At 43.1% G+C, this 22,357-nt stretch overlaps 1 protein-coding gene across 3 annotated transcripts in view; it reads right to left on the reverse strand.

The window, feature by feature from the left end:
* Positions 1–215: 215 nt before the first annotated feature.
* Positions 216–22,357, reverse strand: part of rnf32 (ring finger protein 32) — a 76,471-nt gene continuing 54,329 nt past the window's right edge. For 2 of the 3 annotated variants that reach the window (XM_068051932.1, XM_068051941.1), the window contains exons 9-10: positions 5,761–5,928; positions 216–522 (exon numbers count right to left, since the gene is read on the reverse strand). In XM_068051932.1, the coding sequence (XP_067908033.1) occupies positions 268–522; positions 5,761–5,928 (423 nt within the window). In that variant the 3' untranslated portion in view covers positions 216–267. Of the gene's footprint in view, positions 523–5,760; positions 5,929–22,357 lie in introns of those variants that run through there. The other variant, XM_068051947.1, reaches the window with a different exon arrangement.

A 22,357-nucleotide genomic window follows, 5' to 3' on the forward strand; every position in this document is an offset into this window, starting at 1 on the left:
AGAAGGAGTAAAAAAAGGGAGCCTGAGACCCCCTCCTCACCTGGCCGTATCACTATCCTTTGACCACATGGCATATGACTTCTATGCACAACCCACGCACACATGGGCAGCATACATGCAATGAAAGCCACATGAAATGTGATAGAGCAGACCATTAGGAGGCTTTTATTTAAATGTGAAGTTATTTAAATGTGAAGTCATTTAAGGTACTCCATCTTGGAAACATTTGATCTGAACAGCAGGAATGGAAGTTTATAGTTTTATTATTCATAAAATCTTCTTTTCGTAGGTCGACCTGCATAATGGGCAAATATGTTCCTCTCCCTCAGAGAAGTCCTCAAAGGCTTTCAAGCAAGTGTAGTGGAAGGTGTGTGAACAGGACAGCAGCACTGTTTGGCGCACAGACGGACCACATTTCTTTCTTCCGTCAGGCCCTTCAGATGCAGCGTGGCACATTGTGTTGTTTAAATGATCCAATGGAGTGATACAAATTGGACAATCAAATACTTCCCTTTGGATCGCCTGAGGAAAGTTAAAAGAACACACATTTAACAAGAGAATAAAGGTGAAAATTCCCATAATGACTACACAACAGGGCTGGCGGGGGAGGAATTTTCAGGTAAATCTGTTCATTCTGTATTATAATAGCAGAATTTGTTGTTTTAAAATACCTAGGCTTTAAAATTACACTGTGCACAGAATAGCTAATGAACGTTTAATATTAAATTCCTTAGTCTGCTATTTTGTTGAGGATGTTAGTCCATTCAAAATTCCTGTACAAAACCATTAATCAGTCATCACTGTAATTTTGTTAACTCCTTTCTACATTAATGTGATTTTAAGGTCTTGGATACTATAATTTTTGATCACGTTCCAAACTCTTCCCATTAGTCTGCTTGTAAAACAAATAATACATTCCCCTCCTTGTGCAGAATCCTATCAAATCTACCTTAACAGTAAATAGTACTGGACAAACACACGTTTTATCTTATAGTGACAAATTGTGGAACACAATAGAAATGACATTAATTTTGTTTGAAAGGCCAGGATGATAGAAACTTACAGCAAGAAAGGATGCCATTTGGCCCATCATGCCTGAGCTGGCTCTTTGAACAAGCATTTGTGCTTAGTCCTACAACCCAGCTTTTTGTCTGTAACCCTTCAAGTTCCTGATCATCAAGAACCTGCCCAATTCCCTTTTAAAGCTATTTTCAGATAGAGTGTTCCAGATTCTGACAATTCTGAGTGGAAAAAATAAGGATAAAGACTTAATTTGAGTTACTAAAATCTACATAAAAGGGATCAAATGGTATTTTGTGCTATCCAAATGGATACCTTGCTTTTTGGGGGGCGGGGTTTGCTGGCAAGAGGTTATCGTGACAACCAACAGTGGTTCCGAAGAAGGGTCACTGACCCGAAACGTTAACTCTGCTTCTCTTTCCACAGATGCTGCCAGACCTGCTGAGTGGTTCCAGCATTTCTTGTTTTTATTTCAGATATCCAGCATCCGCAGTATTTTGCTTTTATTTTAGTGTTCAACATGCTGTGTGGTGACCTTCATAATGAAGGTGTAATGATTTTTTTTTATTCATTCATGGATGTGGGCATCGCCGGCCAGGCCAGCAATCCCTAATTGCCCTTGAGAAGGTGGTGGTGAGCTGCCTTCTTGAACCGCTGCAGACCATGTGGGGTAGGTACACCCACAGTGCTGTTAGGAAGGGAGTTCCAGGATTTTGACTGACCGACAGTGAAGGAATGGCGATATACTTCCAAGTCAGGATGGTGTGTGACTTGGAGGGGAACTTGCAGGTGGAGGTGTTCCCATGCCTTTGCTGCCCTTATCCTTCTAGTTGGTAGAGGCCACGGGTTTGGAAGGTGCTGTCTAAGGATCCTTGGTGCGTTGCTGCAGTGCATCTTGTAGATGGTACACACTGCTGTCACTGTGCGTTGGTGCTGGAGGGAGTGAATGCTTGTGAATGGGGTGCCAATCAAGAGGGCTGCTTTGTCCTGGATGGTGTCAACCTTCTTGAGTGTTGTTGGAGCTGCACTCATCCAGGCAAGTGCAGAGTATTCCATCACACTCCTGACTTGTGCTTTGCAGATGATAGACAGGCTTTGGGAAGTCAGAAGTTGAGTTACTCGCTGCAGGATTCCTAGCCTCTGACCTGCACTTGTAGCCATGGTGTTTATATGGCTACTCCAGTTCAGTTTCTGGTCAATGGTAGCCCCTAGGATGTTGATAGTGGGGGATTCGGCGATGGTAATGCCATTGAATGTCAAGGGGAGATGGTTAGATTCTCTCTCGTTGGAGATGGTCATTGCCTGGCACTTGTGTGGCGTGAATGTTACTTGCCACTTATTAGCCCAAGCCTGGATATTGTCCAGGTCTTGCTGCATTTCTACACAGACTGCTTCAGTATCTGAGGAGTCGCAAATGGTGCTGAACATTGTGCAATCATCAGCGAACATCCCCCCTTCTGACCTTATGATTGAAGGAAGGTCATTGATGAAGCAGCTGAAGATAGTTGGGCCTAGGACACTACTCTGAGGAACTCCTGCAGTGATGTCCTGGAGCTCAGATGATTGACCTCCAACAACCACAGCCATCTTCCTTTGCGTTCGGTATGACTCCAACCAGCAGAGAGTTTCCCATTGATTCCAGTTTTGCTCGGGCTCCTTGATGCCATACTCGGTCAAATGCTGCCTGATGTCAAGGGCAGTCACTCTCACCTCACCTCCTGAGTTCAGCTCTTTTGTCCATGTTTGAACTAAGGCTGTAAAGAGGTCAGGAGTTGAGTGGCCCTGGCGCAACCCAAATTGAGCGTCGCTGAGCAGATTATTGCTAAGAAAGTGCTGCTTGATGGCACTGTTCATGATAATTATAGACCGGTGAGCCTGACGTCAGTGGTAGGGAAGCTGCTGGAGAAGATACTGAGGGATAGGATCTATTCCCATCTGGAAGAAAATGGGCTTATCAGTGATAGGCAACATGGTTTTGTGCAGGGAAGGTCATGTCTTACCAACTTAATAGAATTCTTTGAGGAAGTGACAAAGTTGATTGATGAGGGAAGGGCTGTAGATGTCATATACATGGACTTCAGTAAGGCGTTTGATAAGGTTCCCCATGGTAGGCTGATGGAGAAAGTGAAGGCGCATGGGGTCCAAGGTGTACTAGCTAGATGGATAAAGAACTGGCTGGGCAATAGGAGACAGAGAGTAGCAGTGGAAGGGAGTTTCTCAAAATGGAGAGGTGTGACCAGTGGTGTTCCACAGGGATCCGTGCTGGGACCACTGTTGTTTGTGATATACATAAATGATTTGGAGGAAAGTATAGGTGGTCTGATTAGCAAGTTTGCAGACGACACTAAGATTGGTGGAGTAGCAGATACTGAAGGAGACTGTCAGAGAATACAGCAGAATATAGATAGACTGGAGAGTTGGGCAGAGAAATGGCAGATGGAGTTCAATCAGGGCAAATGCGAGGTGATGCATTTTGGAAGATCCAATTCAAGAGTGAACTATACAGTAAATGGAAAAGTCCTGGGGAAAATTGATGTACAGAGAGATTTGGGTGTTCAGGTCCATTGTTCCCTGAAGGTGGCAACGCAGGTCAATAGAGTGGTCAAGAAGGCATACGGCATGCTTTCCTTCATCGGACGGGGTATTGAGTACAAGAGTTGGCAGGTCATGTTACAGTTGTATAGGACTTTGGTTCGGCCACATTTGGAATACTGCGTGCAGTTCTGGTCGCCACATTACCAAAAGGATGTGGATGCTTTGGAGAGGGTGCAGAGGAGGTTCACCAGGATGTTGCCTGGTATGGAGGGCGCTAGCTATGAAGAGAGGTTGAGTAGATTAGGATTATTTTCATTAGAAAGACGGAGGTTGAGGGGGGACCTGATTGAGGTGTACAAAATCATGAGAGGTATAGACAGGGTGGATAGCAAGAAGCTTTTTCCCAGAATGGGGGATTCAATTACAAGGGGACACGAGTTCAAAGTGAAAGGGGAAAAGTTTAGGGGGGATATGCGTGGAAAGTTCTTTACGCAGAGGGTGGTGGGTGCATGGAACGCATTACCAGCGGAGGTGGTAGACGCAGGCACGATAGCGTCTTTTAAGATGTATCTAGACAGATACATGAATGGGCAGGAAGTAAAGAGATACAGACCCTTAGAAAATAGGCGACAGGTTTAGATAGAGGATTTGGATCGGCGTAGGCTTGGAGGGCCGAAGGGCCTGTTCCTGTGCTGTAATTTTCTTTGTTCTTTGTTCTTTGTATACCTTCCATCACTTTACTGATGATCGAGAGTAGATTGATGGGGTGGTAATTGGCCAGGTTGGACTTTGTGTGTACAGGACATACCTGGGCAATTTTCCACATTGCCAGGTAGATGCCAGTGTTGTAGCTGTACTGGAACAGCTTGGCTAGGGGCTGGGCAAGTTCTGGAGCACAGGTCTTCAGTACTATTGCCGGAATATTGTCAGGTCCCATAGCCTTTGCAGATTGTAACACTATTGGTATAAATTTGAGTTGGTCAGGAACTAATAGCCAATCCATTATTAGAAATAAATTGACAAATTATTTACTTGTATCATGCAGGCCCCCACCTGCCAAGAATGAGGCACACATTATTTCACACATGAACATTAAAACTTAAATTGCTGTTGGGAAGAAAAGAGGGTCTGTCACAAGGAATTGCCAGGCCCCTCACCAGAAAGACCTTTTTTGCATAGTGGCAGACAGTGTCGGAACAAAGGACCCAGTCCCTGCTTCTCCAATACACAGAAGACCTGGCCAGGTCAGTTTAGTCACATGACTGATTGGCTGTTTGAATTTGAACTTGCCACAGAGTGTTTGAAAGGGAGAAAGCTTTTTTCTCCTGGACTGAGAACACCTCTCTCCTGTCTGCTCTCATCTCTTTCTCAAAGAACTGAAAACCCATTGAAGACACGTGAACCCCAAGAGAGAAAAGTCTCCTACAGTGAACAAGGTTGGAGAAGAATACAGGGCCCCAACGAAAAGCAAGACTACTTACAAAGGGACTACAGTGAGCTCGAAGCACAGTAAAAATCTCTCTTCAGAGATTGCCTCAAACTTTTTCACTTTTTTTTGTCTTTTCTGTCCGTATTTGCATGTGCGTGTCGCGTATGCGTGCTAGCTTGGGGCGCGGCGTGTATCCGTAGGCGTTTACCGTATTGGAGTTTAAGTTTAAGGTTTAATAAATTTCACTTTTCTTCTTTAAACCTAAGAAAGCCTGTTTATGCTCATTTCTTTGCCTTATTATTGGAAAGTGGTGAACAAGGATTCATCAAGGGGGAGCTCAAAAGACTGTGTTTAAAAATCAAACCCTGTTACAATAAGACCAGGTGAAGACGGTAAAAGACCCCTAGACACCTTTCACACCTGGTCATAACAATATCTTCACTCAAGGAAAACAGTTCTCTATGTACATGCACTCTATATGTACATGCACAAATTATGTACATATGCTACTTGGCATAATCTCAAGAACTTCAGGAAATCCTTGGGTGACAAAGATGGTGAAAACCTAGCATAATGGCTGCCAGCCCATTTTTCCCCCCTGCTTTATGCCCCCGAAACACTCTTTGGGCACAAAAGAGAGGATAAATCCCCTTCCTGAACTCTGAGATATGAGAGTGTCCAATATCAAAATATAATTTTACATTACATTGTTGTGGGAGAAATATTCTCATTAGCTGCTCCATAATCTGAATAAAAGCGAAAGATTTATGACAAACCTTTAGCTGTATTTGTTCCCACTCGTCTTCAGATATAGTGTGAACATGTTGCCTTTCAAACTGCTGCAGCACTCTTCTGCTTGTAGCCAGTGACTGATCAATTTCAGAAAAGAGTTCATCAATATTTATATCACACGACCTCACCAACCTATCATTAATCTCTTGCAGCTGTGGAAACACAAAATTTTGTTGATTGATAGTTGAACAAAGTAAATAGAATTCGACAGTTCAGATGCTCAAAAGTGGTTTCTCAATCTATATTAATTTACAATAATCAATACTGGCTAACCTGCTACAAAGTATAATTCAGCCTGTGGTCCTGCACCCTGTGAGCTGCAGCGTTCCTGTACTATTTCAGACTGTCAACTATTATAGTTGATGCAAAAGTGATAACTGTTCTACCAGTCATCAGGATCATAAGATTTGGAAGAAGGTGGCCTTTTATCTTACTTGAACCCATTTCTCTCAGCATACAAACCCTCTTGTCTTTCCAGCATCTAGCTGTTTCTCAAATAAGTCCAGTGTCCATGCCTCAACCACCCTCCTAACTTTCTTCTGAAGATGTATGCATTGTTAATAGAACATAGAACATTACAGCGCAGTACAGGCCCTTCAGCCCTCGATGTTGCGCCGACCTTTGAAACCATCTGACCTACACTATTCCATTTTCATTCATATGTCTATCCAATGACCACTTAAATGCCCTTATAGTTGGCGAGTCTACTACTGTTGCAGGCAGGGCGTTCCACGCCCCTACTACTCTCTGTGTAAAGAAACTACCTCTGACATCTGTCCTATATCTATCACCCCTCAACTTAAAGCTATGTCCCCTCGTGTTTGCCATCACCATCCGAGGAAAAAGGCTCTCACTATCCACCCTGTCCAACCCTCTGATTATCTTATATGTCTCTATTAAGTCACCTCTTCTCCTCCTTCTCTCCAACGAAAACAACCTCAAGTCCCTCAGCCTTTCCTCGTAAGACCTTCCCTCCATACCAGGCAACATCCTAGTAAATCTCCTCTGCACCTTTTCCAAAGCTTCCACATCCTTCCTATAATGCGGTGACCAGAACTGCACGCAGTACTCCAGGTGCGGCCGCACCAGAGTTCTGTACAGCTGCAGCATGACCTCGTGGCTCCGAAACTCGATTCCCCCTACTAATAAAAGCTAACACACCATATGCCTTCTTAACAGCTCTATTAACCTGGGTGGCAACTTTCAGGGATTTATGTACCTGGACACCAAGATCTCTCTGCTCATCTACACTACCAAGAATCTTCCCATTAGCCCAGTATTCTGCAATCCTGTTACTCCTTCCGAAGTGAATCACCTCACACTTTTCCGCATTAAACTCCATTTGCCATCTCTCAGCCCAGCTCTGCAGCCTATCTATGTCCCTCTGTAACCTACAACATCCTTCGGCACTATCCACAACTCCACCGACCTTCGTGTCATCCGCAAATTTACTAATCCACCCTTCTACACCCTCATCCAGGTCATTTATAAAAATGACAAACAGCAGTGGCCCCAAAACAGATCCTTGCGGTACACCACTAGTAACTAAACTCCAGGATGAACATTTACCATCAACCACCACCCTCTGTCTTCTTTCTGTTTAAATATGCAAGATAAATGATTAATTTCAAGGTATGTTTAATTCCGTAACAGTGCTAATTTAGTGTAAAAACATAAAAAGAAGTGTTTATATAGTGCCTTAATATAATCCCTTAAATATCTCAAAGCATTTCATATACAATTCATTTACTTTGAAGTCCAGTATCTGTTACATAGGCAAATACAGGTCTGTAAAGCCATTCAATACAAGATATAATTATTTTCAATTCTGTTGGGAATATTTCACAGTACTGGATTATAGCTTGTGGTTCACCAGCAGCCTTTTAGTGAATTGAAAATCTGAATAATATGAGATGTTCATTAATTGTAATTAACAACCATCCAGACCATTGGCTCCAATAATCAGGAATATAGTTAAAATTTCCATTACAAAAATTAATCAATATTGTTGAGCTCCCTTCTCCTCCTCCCTCCACCCCCCCCCCCCCCCCCCCCACCCCTCATCCCCAATAGTAAAGTCTGTAAACCACAACCAGTGTGGCAGGCAACAATTTGTAAGTGATGTTACTTCCCAATATTGGAACAGCAGAAGACACGCATATTTGATCACTTTTAGGATTTACAAAGCTAGGTGACATCAAATGGAAACTAAACTCAAAGGTGTGTGGTTAGCACTTCCAGATCTTTTTTTAAAACTTGTTTAATCTGCTGCCAAATGTACCTTCACATGCCAAAACCAAAATCCACAGGGGAAAAAAAAGTACCATTTATTATCACTTTAAATATAGGGGAAGCTAATCTAATTCCAAATGAAATCTTACATGACTTGAAATAGTTTTCTGCACTACAGAACATACTTTATAAATACAACAGTAGAAGATCAGAAGGAGAAGACTAGAACAGATTTAGTGCTCCCAGTGCAGAACTTGGTATGATGAGCAAAAATTTGAAATTTGGATGGAAGGTCATTGTGTTCTGCATGATTTTCTAGCCATTGAAATTAAATCTGATCCCAAATTCTGCATTAATCTTGTTTAAAATATCTATTGCTGGTTTTAATATGTATCCTACACTAAACATGCCATCATCTAAAACAATTAATACAAATGAGGCATAAGAAGGAAACGAAAAAGCAAGACATCAAGGCTTGTATTCCATAAAGTATCAGCCTTGGCATACACAGGTAAAGAAAGATTAGGCAATTAAATATGTGATTGGAAAAGTGAAGAAGAAAGATTTCACATTTGTGGGGCATTGACACCAGTTTTGAAAGAAGATGTGGTTGTATAGGAGGGATGGATTTCACCTGCACTGAACCCAATGTACTGACACCAAGAATAGATCCAGATTTAGAGTGAGTTTAAATTTGTAAGCTGCAATTAAAGCCAGAGCAGCAAGTCTGAGCATAGTGCTTCCCTCCTCACCCAAAGTCAGTTCTTGGCTCCTAGACCTGACCACAAGAAACTCTGGGGGATAAAAAAAGCCTCTTCAACCAGCTGCTCTAGGAAGCTGGCAAGATAAGTGACTGCTATAACAGATGATCTTCTGGCTCCTCACCTTAGTCAGCCCATCAAATGCATTTAAAGAGCCCTCCAGCAGGGACATTGGCTGAAACACTAATCCTGCCTGCTAAGTTGCTTGATGCAGCCTGTTTCAATACTCCTGTTCAGGCTCTAAATGGGAGTTCCCCTATCAGTGGAGGTGAGCACATGTGTTGGAATGCACTAATCTCTTAAGATCCTGACAGCAACTCCAGTTATTGCAGCTGCTAATCTTCTGTACCACTAGACTACTTGTAACCTTGATGGGTAGGTGGTTGAATAGTCATCCAGAGAAAATAGAAAAATAAATGCCGCTTCCAACTCCAGTAACATGCCCCCTCTCCAGAGAGGGCAGTGAGATTGAAGTGTAACCCCGTTGAATGAAATGCACCTTCCATGACTAGCCAAAAGCCACCTAATGTCCAGCTTATCATCTACAGCATTGCAATTTTCAATATTACCCACAGAAAATAATCTTCCAATCTTCCCTGAATATGGAGGAGGTGCCAAGCGATTAGAGAGTAGCAAATGTCAAGAAAGGGTGTAAGGCCAGGCCTAGCAACTACAGGCAAGTTAGTTTAACATCAGTGCTGGGTAACTAGTGGAATGTAAATTCAATTAATTAATAAGTTCAATTACTTAATAAAAATCTGGAAGTGAAAGGTAGTCTCAGTAATGGTGCCATGAAATCTGCCATCCTTACCTGGTCTGGTCTACATGTTACTCCAGAACCACAGCAATGTGGTGACTCTTTATAGCCTTCTGAAATGGCCTAGCAAGGCACTCAGTTGTCAAAGACAATTAGGGATGGACAACAAATGCTGACCTTGCCAGTGATGCCCACATCCCATGGAAGTATAAAAACAATTATTTTGGCAATCTTTAACGAGAGATAAATGTGTGCTTGGAATAATCCCAATGACCTTGAATTTCCATGGAAAAATGGAACATTTATGAAAATGCCAGAGCTGTTGTGACTGATGACAATTTTATTTCCCTCTTTCTCTGGAAAGCTTTGAGAAGAATTGCTGACTGCAGGGCAAAGCACTCTACATCAATGCAGATCTGTTTATTGGAATTTCAAAGTTCTCGTGTGGTGTGGTTTCTCAGTAGCCAAATACTTGAAACATATAATGCAAATTACAAAAAATATACTTTGGTGTAACTGAGAACTGGTTAGAAAATTACTGTAGGGTCTGATCATTATAAGCAAAGATAATTTCCAAACACCTTGCCTGCCACTTGGTTACAATTCTATTGTTTTACCTTTTTTTGAAGAAGTTATTGTTGTCCCATTTTGACGGAATCTGCTCTAGTCTGATCACTGTAATTTGTTAACAGTCTTGCATTAAATTGTGATTATTAATCATCTGTTCAAATCCACTATTGTGCCATTTGTCTCATCTGTTTTCACATTAAGGTGTTAAAGTCTGCCAGCTGTAATTGCAGCAGTGTTTCTTTTTTAAAATAGAGTGCTTTGTAGAACCATCAATAAATCCCCCATCTCAACAGCTAGTGCCATACCATAATCAATTGTCACATCTTTATTTATCTGTAAATCAACATTTTAAACTTCTTAAAAAAAAGCCCTACATAATCGCAATGCAAGTTCTGCAGCAGGTTTCGAGAGTGTTTCTGTAATGAATTAAATAGTATTGTTACAAATATCACCCTTCTCCGAGTCATTGGAAAAGTTTCAAAAGTATTTAAAATCATCATAAAACACTCACCTGCCTTTGAGCTGAAGACTGACCTCAAGGGCATGTCTTCAGTCCACGACATCATAGTGGGCGTGGTATTGCCAGCAATGCGTCTCACTGCTAGGCCTTGCAGATCCGTTTGACATTGGACCATGCTGCAGGCAATGAACCAGGTAAGTTTGTATCTTTCTGCAGTCAGCAGCGAATGCCACTGCTTCACTGCTGACTGCAAAATCTGGGTCAGTATACCTTAGAACAGCAGCAACACTGCAGCCTAGTCTCCAACCACAAACCAAAGCCTGACATCTGCAATGCACTATTCAGACCTAAGAGCAGAAATACAAAGACTGCAAAATAATTTCCAAAACTCCATTCCAGCTATGCTCGCAATAGTCTGAATTTTAAGTGCACGGCGTGGGTCTCGATGATGGTAGCGAAAGTGGGTGCCAGTGCCGCACGAGCGACATGTGCTGGCCAACCGCATTTGCAAGACCACTGATGTCTTTTTACCAAGCCAAACCTCATTGAGTACGAATAATTCATCCGGACCTATTCTCCTGTGTGGACAACATACTATCTTTTCATCAGAACTAATGAAAGGTTCTGATGAAAGGTCACTGACCTGAAACGTTAACTCTGCTTCTCTCTCTCCACAGATGCTGCCAGACCTGCTGAGTACTTCCAGCACTTTTTGCTTTTATTTCAGATTTCCAGCATCTGCCGTATTTTGCTTTTATACTCACTATCCTAGTGTATCAATGTATAAGAACGCTGGAGTAGGCAATTTGGCCCTTCGAGTCTTCTCTGCGATTCAACAAGATCATGGCTGATCTAAAATCTCAACTCTCTCTTCCCACACTATCCCCATATCGCTTAATTCCCTTCGTACCCAATCAATCAATCTCTGTCTTTCATATACTCAATGACTGAGCATCCACAGCTCTCTGAGGTAGAGAATTCCAAAGATTCACAACCCTTTGAAGAAATTTCTCTTCATTTCAGCCCTAAATGCTGACTCCTTATTCTGAGACTGTGACTACATGTTGTAGAAACCCCAGCTAGGGGAAACAATTTCTCAGCATCTATCCTGTCATGCCCTTTAAGAAATTTATATGTTTCAATTAGATTACTTCTTCTAAACTCCAGGGAATGTAGGGCTAGTCTACTCGATCTCTCTCATAGCTCAGTTCCCTCTTTCTCGGAACCAGTCTAGTGAACCTTCATTGCACTTCCTCTAGTCCTTTGTTAGGTAAGGAGACCAACACTGCGCACAGTCCTTCAGGTGTGGCCTCACCAATGCCCTGTAATATTGTAGTAACACTACTTTACTCTTGTACTCCAATCCCTTAGTAACAAAAGCTAACAAAACATTTGCTTTCCTAATTGCTAACTGAAGCTGCATGTTAACTTTCTGTGATTCATGTATAAGAACACCCAGGTCCCTCTGAATGCAAATATTTCCCAGGAGCTCATAAATCAAGAAATTTCTTTTTTACTTTTATGCAGTCTTTGCACTTCTGCTCTTTGGTCTGGATAACTTCACATTTTTCCACACTGTATTCCATCTGCCATGTTCTTGCCCACTCATCCAACATTGTCTATATCCCTCTGCAGCCTCCTCGCATCCTCCTCACTATTTATTTTCCCATCAAACTTTGTATCATCAGCAAACTTGGATATGTTATGCTCAGTCTGCTCATCTAAGTCATTAATATAGATTGTAAATAGCTGAGGCCCAAGTACTGATCCTTGTGGTATCCCACTACTTACAACCTGCCAACCTCAATATGTCCCCTTTATTCCTATTCTCTGATGTCTGTCAATTAACCAATCCTCAATCCATGCTAATATATTACCCCCAATTCCACGAGCCCTAATTTTGTGTAATAGCCTATTGCACAGCACCTTATCGAATGCTTTTTGAAACTCCAAATACACAACATCCATTGGTTCCCCTTATTTATCTTACTAGTCACGTCCTCTTAAAAACTAACATTTGTCAAACATGATTTCCCTTTCACCAATCCGTGTTGACTCTGGTTAATCATATTATGATTTTCCAAGTTCCCTGCCACCATGTCTGTAATAATAGATTCTAGCCTGCCTACTACTGATGTTAGGCTAACTGGCCTATAGTTTCCTGTTTTCTCTCTTCCTCCTTTCTTAAATAGTGGGGGTTATGTTGTATGTATTACTCTAAATACTCTGTGGCGAGCTGCACAGTAACTTCATCAAATGAATGTATGCACTTTTTAAGGGGATCTAACAACCTTAGCCTAAAAATAGCAATAGTATGTTCAATAAGGTTCCTGATGGTTCCATGGCTATTACTGTACATGTGGTCAGGCATGGTGGGGTTGCAGAGGGTTGTATCCTTGGTCCTCTAGCAGCCATCCTCTGACATTCCTGGAGAAGTGGAACGATGGGTGATTGATAAGTGACTCAGGATGCATCATGGCAATTGCCAGTGAAACTGACCTGCATGGTCCTATGGCAGTGATTACATATCAGTTGGACATTGATGCTCTTCCATTTGAAAATGAGCTCCTTTCTCACCCTCTGGTGCCCTGATAGCTATATGCATACAGTCAATGATGCTCGAGGGAATCCAGCCGTGGCTGCAAATCCCAGAGTGCTCTCATTCTGGCTGTTGATGCCATTGGGAAAGTAAAGTACAGATTGGATTTGGTTAATAGAGCATCAGTGACCTGCTCAATGCAGTTGTGTACTCTGGACTGGGGGCTGTAGGTGATGTCTAGAAAGAGCTTGAGGTGAAAAAGTTCAGATGGTGCTAACTTCCGCAACCAATGGAAATAAGGACTCCCAGTCCTGCTGCAGCTATCTGCACAGATCTGCAACAGCCTGGCTGATGAAGATTAGGAACAGGAGCAGCCAATCAGCCTCTTGGGCCTGCTTTGCCATTCAGTTACAGAAGAAAAATACAGTAGATGATGGAAATCTGAAATAAGAACAGAAAATGCTGGATACACTCAGCCAGTCAGACAGCATCTGTGGAGAGAGAATCACATCATTCAGGATGATAACTTTTCATCAGAACTGTTCCAGGAAAGCGACTTTAGGCTTATCGACCCAATGGGCTGAGTAATCCCCCCCACACCCCATTCACCATCAGACCAACCTGCTGCATGTTCGGGTTACTGTTGCTCCTGTTCCGTCTCTTCAACCACACTAAAGAAGCAAAAATGGCACCTGTGATAAGCTGAAAATGCTTAGTCAGGATGAGTAAGGCCAAAAGATTAAAAAGAAGTAATGTTCAAGCTCTGAAGTGCTTTAACAGCCCACTAATCGCAAAAACACACAAAGGTAAATCCAGAACATTAACTTAAATAAAACAGCGAGAATAGAACAAGAGAACACAGATTCAAATAAGTAAAAGGTAAATTTCGGATTAATGTCAAGAAATTCTTCTTCAGGAAAAGAGTGATCAATGAATGGGATAGGCTCCCAGGAAAAGTACTGGAGGTGACAACACTGAAATCTTTCAGGAGCAGTTGGATGCTGAAAATGGGGAACAATTCAGATGCGCCAGAATTTTCAATTACTTGTTAAATGTTGGTGAAGGAAGTTTGCAGCTTGATAGATGTTTGCAAATTTCCAGCTTCAGATCAGAAGAAACTAGATATCATTGCTTTTTGTGCTTTTGACACTTTAATCTGTTATGCCCGGAGTGTTACATCTAGAGTGTGATGGGGGAATGTTGGTTGCTGTGTTTATATAGTCAGATATGAGCTTCCCATTTTTAACTTGCCAGATCTGATTTGCGTAGATAACTTGTAAAACCTACAGTGAAGTTATATTGCCACTTACATGGTAATAAAAAGCAACCTTGACTGTACATTTGTACAAATATGGTGATGTACTAAAACCAAGTGGTGCGAAAGCCCTCAGAACTATCATCTTGGGGCTTGGGGCTCGGGGCTCCACTGTTTGGAGCTTACAGATGTTAAGCACAACTCTAAGGCATTGTGCGTCTGGGTTGAAAAGGTGCTTGGGGGCTCTGCTGGATTTTCTGGGCATTTTTGAAATTTACTGCAGTCCTTTGTAATGTTTTGGGTAAGTGGGCACTCTCATCCAAAAGGTAAACGAATAAAAGTAAAATAATGTGGATGCTGGAAATTTGAAATAAAAAGCGAAAGTGCTGGAAATACTCAGTAGGTCTGGCAGCATCTGTGGAGAGAGAAACAGAGTTAATAGGCTGGATTTTACCTTAGGCGGATGGGAATTCGCCACCGATGTAAAAGTCGGTGGCGAATCCGCTTCTGCCTAGCCCGGGATCTGTCCTGCATTTTACAGGCCCCCGGGCTTTAACTGTCCTGAGGCGGGACTTCCACCCGCTTGGCCGCGGCGGCCACTGCTGAGACTGCAGCCCAGACGACGCCATGGAGCCAGGTGTGAAGGTAAGTTGGGCATGCCTCACCAGGGGGATCGATCATTCCCTGGTGAGGCTGGACTGGTCATTTGGGGGGAGGGGATCGTCTTGGGTCCCGGAGTGGGTTGGGAGGCAGGGGCGGCCCTCAATCGGGCACCCTGTGCCCGACTGCCATAGCGCCCTCCCCCCACCCACCCCGCCTCCCCCCCGGCGTGCGGAAAGGCCGGCAGCTATCACTGGGTGGCCTTTCACGTCCCCAGCACGCCCGCTTGCTACTGGTAAAATACCCGTGGAGGCGGGCAAGGGCCCTTAAGTGGCCACCTAAGAGCCTTGTGTGGTCTCAGGTGGGCAGGCTGTTTTCCCTCGCCGCCCGACCACCATAAAGTTGACGGGAGCGGGGAGCGGGGTGGGTAGGCCTCCCAGAGCCTCCCGCTCAATTTTACGCAAACCCCACGCCACCATGGCGTAAAATTCAGCCCAATGTTTCAGGTGTGTGAAGTTCTGATGAAAGGTCTGTTTCTCTCTCCACAGATGCTGCCAGACCTATTGAGTATTTCCAGCACTATCTGTTTTTATTGCATAAGGTTAAGGAATACTGGTTAGAGCATAAGCAGGGTCTCTCCTATCAGGCTGTGTGAGATTCTGCCATATCTAAGGTGTTTTGACACTGAATCTTGGTGCTTTGCAGCTATTGATCTCAAATTAGTAGTGCTATATAACTACAACTCTAGCACCTCTGGTTTGGAATGCTCACATTTACTGCCTTTGACACATTGGAGGTAATTTTCTGAGTGTGCCATCAAAGCACTGTGGGCAGTAACCTCACAACTTCCTAATATGACAGATCCAAGGTAAGGCTCCACACTAGGATCACAAACTATAAATATTGGCCCTAATGCCACAATTTTATACATCCAAATATTGATGTGAGCTGATGTATTCTGAAAAATAAAAACTGACTGCACATGATGTAGTTTATACAGTCTACTCCATTGTAAGCACATTACTAGCAGTTACTAAAATAAAAACAAGAAATGCTGGAAATACTCAGCAGGTCTGGCAGCATCTGTGGAGACAGCATCTGCTGAGTATTTCCAGCATTTCTTGTTTTTATTTCAGATTTCCACCATCCGCAGTATTTTGCTTTTATCCTAGCATTTACTATTTGGCTTTGACTTAATTTTGTTTTGGAAGACTATTTACTGTTCAGGCAGTGTTATGTGTCAGCCTTGGATCAGTTGGTGTAGCACACCCGTATGAGTCAGAAGGTTGTGGGTTCAAGTCCCTTGCCAGAAACCTAAGTGCATAATCTTGGCTGGCACTTCAGTGCAGTAGAGAGAGCGTGCGATTGTTGGAGGTGCTGCTCTTTGAATGAATTAAGCCAAGGTCCAATTTTCCCTCTCAGATGGAAATAATAGACATGATTCAAAAGAACAGTGTGATTCTCCTGTTGTCCCGGCTCAACCATCACCAAAAATGGATGATCTGGTCATATATTTCATTGCTGTTTGCGGGATCTTGCTGTGTGAAAATTGGCTGCGTAGTTTCTTACATTACAACAGTGACTACATTTCAGAAGGATTTTACTGGATGTAAAGAGGACGTGGGACATTCTGAGGTCACGAAATGCACAGTATCCGTGCAAGTTCTTGCATGCCAAAGTCTTATCCCTGCGAGGATCTGCAAGATAAGGGTGTTCCTGACATGAGAAGAAACTATATAAATTAGCACTATATCATTGATATCTAGATGATCACCTTGACAAAATGCTGACTGCATTTTGCGGACCTGTCTATTTGCATCAGTGTCTCACAAACAAAACAGCAGATTGAAAGCTTTGAAAATTAGTACCGGCTCGCTGTGTGGAGTGAAAATGGACAATAAGAAGTTCCAAACAAACAACATTGAGGCAGATTGTGCTCAAATCTGTCTTTGAGCAAGTTCAATTTGGCACTTGTTTCTGTGCAGTTTCATAATGCCATTTTCCCCATTCAGACTGATCATGTACCAGCTATATAGCCGCAACCCTGTTGGGTCCTTTACTTCAGTCACACTGCAGTTAGCAGTAGTTGTGCCAAGTAGAGGCTCTGGAATGTCAGTACTGATCAAGTATGCTCGTTCTGAAGCTAGCTGTCCCACATTTGATTAACTGTTAGCTCAGTGGGCAGCCTAAAGTAAAAAAGCAAACTCTTCTTTGAGAAATGTGTACTTAAATTATTTAATCCTCAACCGAACCATTATCAGCAGTTTAAAGAAGATAACTAAACCCCTATGTTATCACTTCAGAATACCTATTCACCTCATGGTGTGAAGTTAAAGGCTGCTTACACCCAAATTCCCTGTTGTAATGACTAAGCTTTATGTCCTACAAAATAAGATCAACTCCTATTTATGGAAATAAAACTTGTGCTAAATGAGTTTTAAACTACTAATTTTTGTTCTTGGAGGGAGAACATCACTGTATTTTAAGAATATTTGAGATTTGAAAGATCCCAAGTTAATCAGTCAGCTATTTGAATAAATGTGAAGGAACGCTGAATTAATATTCTGATGTCTGATATTTTTCGTTTTAATAAAGAAAGTCATCTATCCAAAATACTCATCTGCACTGATCAAGTTGTCTCTGGATATGATTCGTTCCCAATTTAAGCAACTAGCACACCAGGAAAACTGTATCTGCACCGATATTTAATGTCACATTTTCTGATGGACTGAAAACAACCAAATCATGACTCGCCATACTTGTGGATCTCCCTTGACATTGCTCAAAGTGAGTCAGAGGATGTGATTTATAACAAAAGAGACAATGGGCTGAATTTTCGGGGCCCCTGAAGACACGAACAGAAGTTGGAGGTCGGGTTGGGGGGGGGGGTGGGGGGGTGGTGTAGTGGGTGGTGGGGGCGAAAATACTGGCATCAGCCAGCATATCTGTTATAGGATGCTGTTCCGGCAGATGCAATGTTTACCAGGCCAGGACAGCAATCCCACTCTCGCCCTCATTGAGGCCAATTAAAGTATTTAAACTGCTCATTAAGAGCTTGTTGGAGTGGGGACACACAGGTTTTAGGAGGTGTCTGTTGCAGAGTAAAGAAGGTACAGAGTGGGATGCCAGTCATGGCTTCCCCAAGACATCACCCCGGCCCCATAACAGGATTAGCAGGGCAACGAGGAACTCAGTATTTCATAAGGAGGTGCCCTTAGCACTGCGCAGGTGGCAGGGAGAGTGGGCACAGCGCAGCGGACAGAAGAGCAAGAGGCAAGGCTGCCAAGGACAATTGGACAGCCACCTGTCCAAAAGGAAGGCTGCCATCACTGGATTCCCCAAGTGCAGGGCATCATCAATTGCACCCATGTAGTTATAAAGGCACCAAGGGACTACCCACTCAGATTCATCAACAGGAAGGGCTTCCACTCCCTCAACATCCAACTGGTCTGCGATCACAACAAGAGCTTCCTCCATGTAAGCCCTCATTTTTCTGGCAGCTGCCATGGCTCCTTCATCCTCCACCAATCCAGGCTGCCTCAGATCTTCACTCCAACCCCCAAAGTGTGTGGACAGATCCTAAGGGACAAGGGATATCCTCTGAAGATATGGCTACTCACCCAGACTGGCACAGAGGCAATACAACCAGTGCTACCTGCTCAGTAGGACAAGAATTGAGCAGGCCATCTGGCTTCTGAAGATGCGATTCTAGTGCTTGGACTGGTTGGGTGGTACACTGCAGTACCCTCCAATAAGGATCTCGCTCATTGTGGTGGTTTGCCACGCTCTCCATTTCATGGCCCTCAAGAGAGGTGTGGACCTTGAGGACGGTGAGGCCATGGAAGGAGACAGCTCATTTGGGGGGGAGCAGGAGGTGAGAGAGTAGGAGAAAGAGACGGAAGGAGTGATGCTGAACAGAGAGTGCCCCTGCTGCACAACGAGGTGGCCTTCTCCTCATACCCTCTGGGAAGAAGACCTCCCTCCTCTCCCTCACAGCCTCCAGCATTGGATCCAGGTTGGCATCGATGAAGCGAGGGGCAGCCCTGCCCCGGGAGCCAGGCCTCCAGCTCCCCTCTGACAGCTCACTTCCCTCTGGTGCAATGGAAGCTTCTGGCACAAACTGCTGATCTCTCCCTCAGGACAACCAACAGCCCCAGTGATGGCTGCTGTGGGTGTCTAAATCAGTCCCACACTTCATCCCACACATCATCTGACTCCCCTCCTTTCCAGCCGCCACAGGCTCTAATTGGTCAGGAAAACCATCTCCATACCAATTAAGGGCTTACCCATGTGAAATTCTTAACTTTAATCAGATTCTGACCCGAAACAAATCCGGCTCCTCTTTACCGCCTCTGTGGTGAAAATTCAGCTCATTATGTCATCTAATTAATAATGCATCATCATCATCATCGCTGATTTACAGTGACTGAACTCGTTTAACAACGTTACTATGGAAACTTTAATGTTTTGGATGTAGCATTCCATGATTGTGCACTTATACTTTGAAACCTATGAATAAGTGGTATTTGTTATTATTGGATAGGGCTAATTCCCTGGTCCTATATATCAGGAAAACAGTGCAACTGCCATGAAAGGAATTAGGAGTGGTCTTCTTTCCACCATGCAATAGCCTTTTTTTCTTAAATTATTGGTGAGCTGAGATGTTTGTGCCCACTTATTACATAAGCCTCATTAAAAACCTAGACTTACTACAAAGATATTGAAATGAACAAAAAGCATAATTTCTTGGTGATTGTGACAGGATTTGCCATTTTTCTTTGTTCACCCCATTGAATTGTAATTAGGGAAGCTTCCTAATCGCAGGAACTCTTTAAATACTTTTGGAAGTTTTTTTGCAATGTTTATAATAATTATTTAGTGGCATATTTCTTGTTAGACATAAGAAATAGGAGGAGTAGGCCATACAGTCTCTCGAGCTTGCTCCGTTGTGCAATAGATCATGTCTGAACTCCTATGTCAACTCCACTTTCCTACACTATTGACATATCCCTTGATTCCCTTCATGTGCAAAACTCTATTGATCTCAGCCTTGGATACACTGAGCATCCACAGCTCTCTAGATTAGAGAATTCCAAACATTCACAACCCTCTGAGTGAAATTTCTCCTCATGTCAATCCTAAATGGCCAATCCTTTATTCTGAGACTGTAACCCCTAGTTCTAGACTTTCTAGCCAAAGGAAACAGCCTCTCAGCATCTACCCTGCCAAGCCCTGAGAATTTTATATGTTTCAATGAGATCATCTTTCATTCTTCTAAACTCCATAGAATATAGGCCCATTCTACTCAATCGATATTTTATCTTATCCTTGGGTTTCTTTGTTAAAGCACATCAGTTTCATGGTGGAGATAGTACATATGGTACAGCATGAACATAATGGGCCGAATGGCCTCCTTGTATACCATAAATGATTCTATGACGTGTAGACCGTTCTGCAGATCTTTGCAAACCTGCTTGGCAATGAACCAGGGCAACAGCCTCAGCTTACTATAGACTAGCAGGATAGAATCTTAGAAAAATACAGCACAGAAGGAGGCCATTCAGACCAGCTCTTTGGAAGAGCTATCTATTCAGTCCTACTCCCCTGCAATTATATAGAGCCTTGGTGAGACTGCACCTGGATACTGTGTGCAGTTTCCTTACCTAAGGAAAGATATACTTGCCATAGAACAAATGCAACAAAGTTTCACCAACTTATCCCTGGGATGGAGGGATTGTCCTATGAGGAAAGATTAAATAGACTGGGCCTTTATTCTCTGTAGTTTTGAAGAATGAGAGGTGATCTCATTCAAACATACAAAATTCTTACAGGTCCCGACAGGGTAGACGCAGGAAGGATGTTTCCCGTGGCTGGGGAGTCTCAAACCGGGGACACAGTCTTAGAATAAGAGGCAGGCCATTTAGGACAGAGAGGAGGACGAATTCCTTCATTTAGAGGGTGGTGAATCTTTGGAATTCCCTGCCCCAGAGGGCTATGGAGGCTCAGTATGTTCAAGACTGAGATCGATGGATTTCTACATTTTCTAAAACATCAAGGGATACGGGGATAGTGCAGGAAAATGGTGTTGAAGTAGAAGATCAGCCATGAACTCATTGAAAGGCGGAACAGGTTCGAAGGGCTGAATGGCCTACTCCTGCTCCTATTTCTTACGTTCTTATTCCTGCACCCTCGTCAAATTAGAGCTTTGTCTTCTGTAACAAGGACATCTGTAGTAACCTTGCAACCTCGGGGCATCATCAGTGTTTGGGAACTTCACCATTATCGAAGATTGTTAAGCCTATGCCTTATTTTCAGTGAGCATTGCAATATCGGGTGTCTGCTGCACACATATACAACAAAGATGGACTGATTCAATAGCAAGGCTTTTATCTCTTCTCTCACTGAACACCAGACACATATGCCCAATTTCACCAAATTGGAGCCCTTTAGTACCTTCACCATACTGGCTGGAGTGGCCTCTGTGCCTATTATTATTTCAACTGTAATTTCCAGGAATGCTGCACCAAGGAGTGGAGACTGTTTAATGAGAAAGGATTAAAAGCTGAATTGACGAAGCAACTGTTTGGACTGCAGATTGCTGCCGGGTGTTCAACCTAACACTCTGGAATGAAACAACTTGGCACTGGGTCAACATTGAATGTGGAATAGATCGACTAGCTGCACTTTGTGGTGTGTATTATCTACCCAAGACACGTACTGTTGGTTAGTCTTATCCTCCAAGATTGCTTAATGTGTTCCATCTTCTCCCAGATCTGTTTCCAGGTGCTGTAGATATTGTAGACAGTGTTCATTCTAGCCATCATGTCCTGCCAAGCATGTTGCACTGCTGTCCTTTGCTGGAAGAGTTTTGGGGTGCCAATCTGACACCCACTTACTTGATGGACTAGCATATTGACCTCATCAGCTATTGACCAAGGGATTGGGGCAGGTGCCTTTCCACCATCTTCCCACAGATTCACATTTCATACGTCGATATCAAATTATCCTTTGCCTTTATTGTCTGCCACTTCACCCATCCCCCTCAGACTGCCTTTGGAAAGACTAACAAATATTTCAAATTTATTCTACCTTTCTAAAATCTGATTGGGTTTTTCCATGCACCCACTTACCTTTACAGTTTCTTTCAGCAGCTTTTTAAACACTGCATACTCAGAATACTGCAGGCCTGCTGCACAACACGCATTGTGTAAGGCTTTGCAAGTAGTAAACTGAGTTGACTCTTGCCAAATCCAATGAGGTCAGCAGGCCACTTTCCCCCTACCAACCTCACCCGTTAGGAATCATGTTCTTTTAACTATATATTTACTTTTTGCCTCTTAACTCATTTTAAAGCCCGAGGAAGATAGTTGGCAATATGTAGCAGACTTGAGACAGGTAAGAGGGGTT

The sequence above is a fragment of the Heterodontus francisci genome, chromosome 2 (assembly GCF_036365525.1).
Source record: "Heterodontus francisci isolate sHetFra1 chromosome 2, sHetFra1.hap1, whole genome shotgun sequence".
In the NCBI taxonomy this organism is placed as follows: domain Eukaryota; kingdom Metazoa; phylum Chordata; class Chondrichthyes; order Heterodontiformes; family Heterodontidae; genus Heterodontus; species Heterodontus francisci.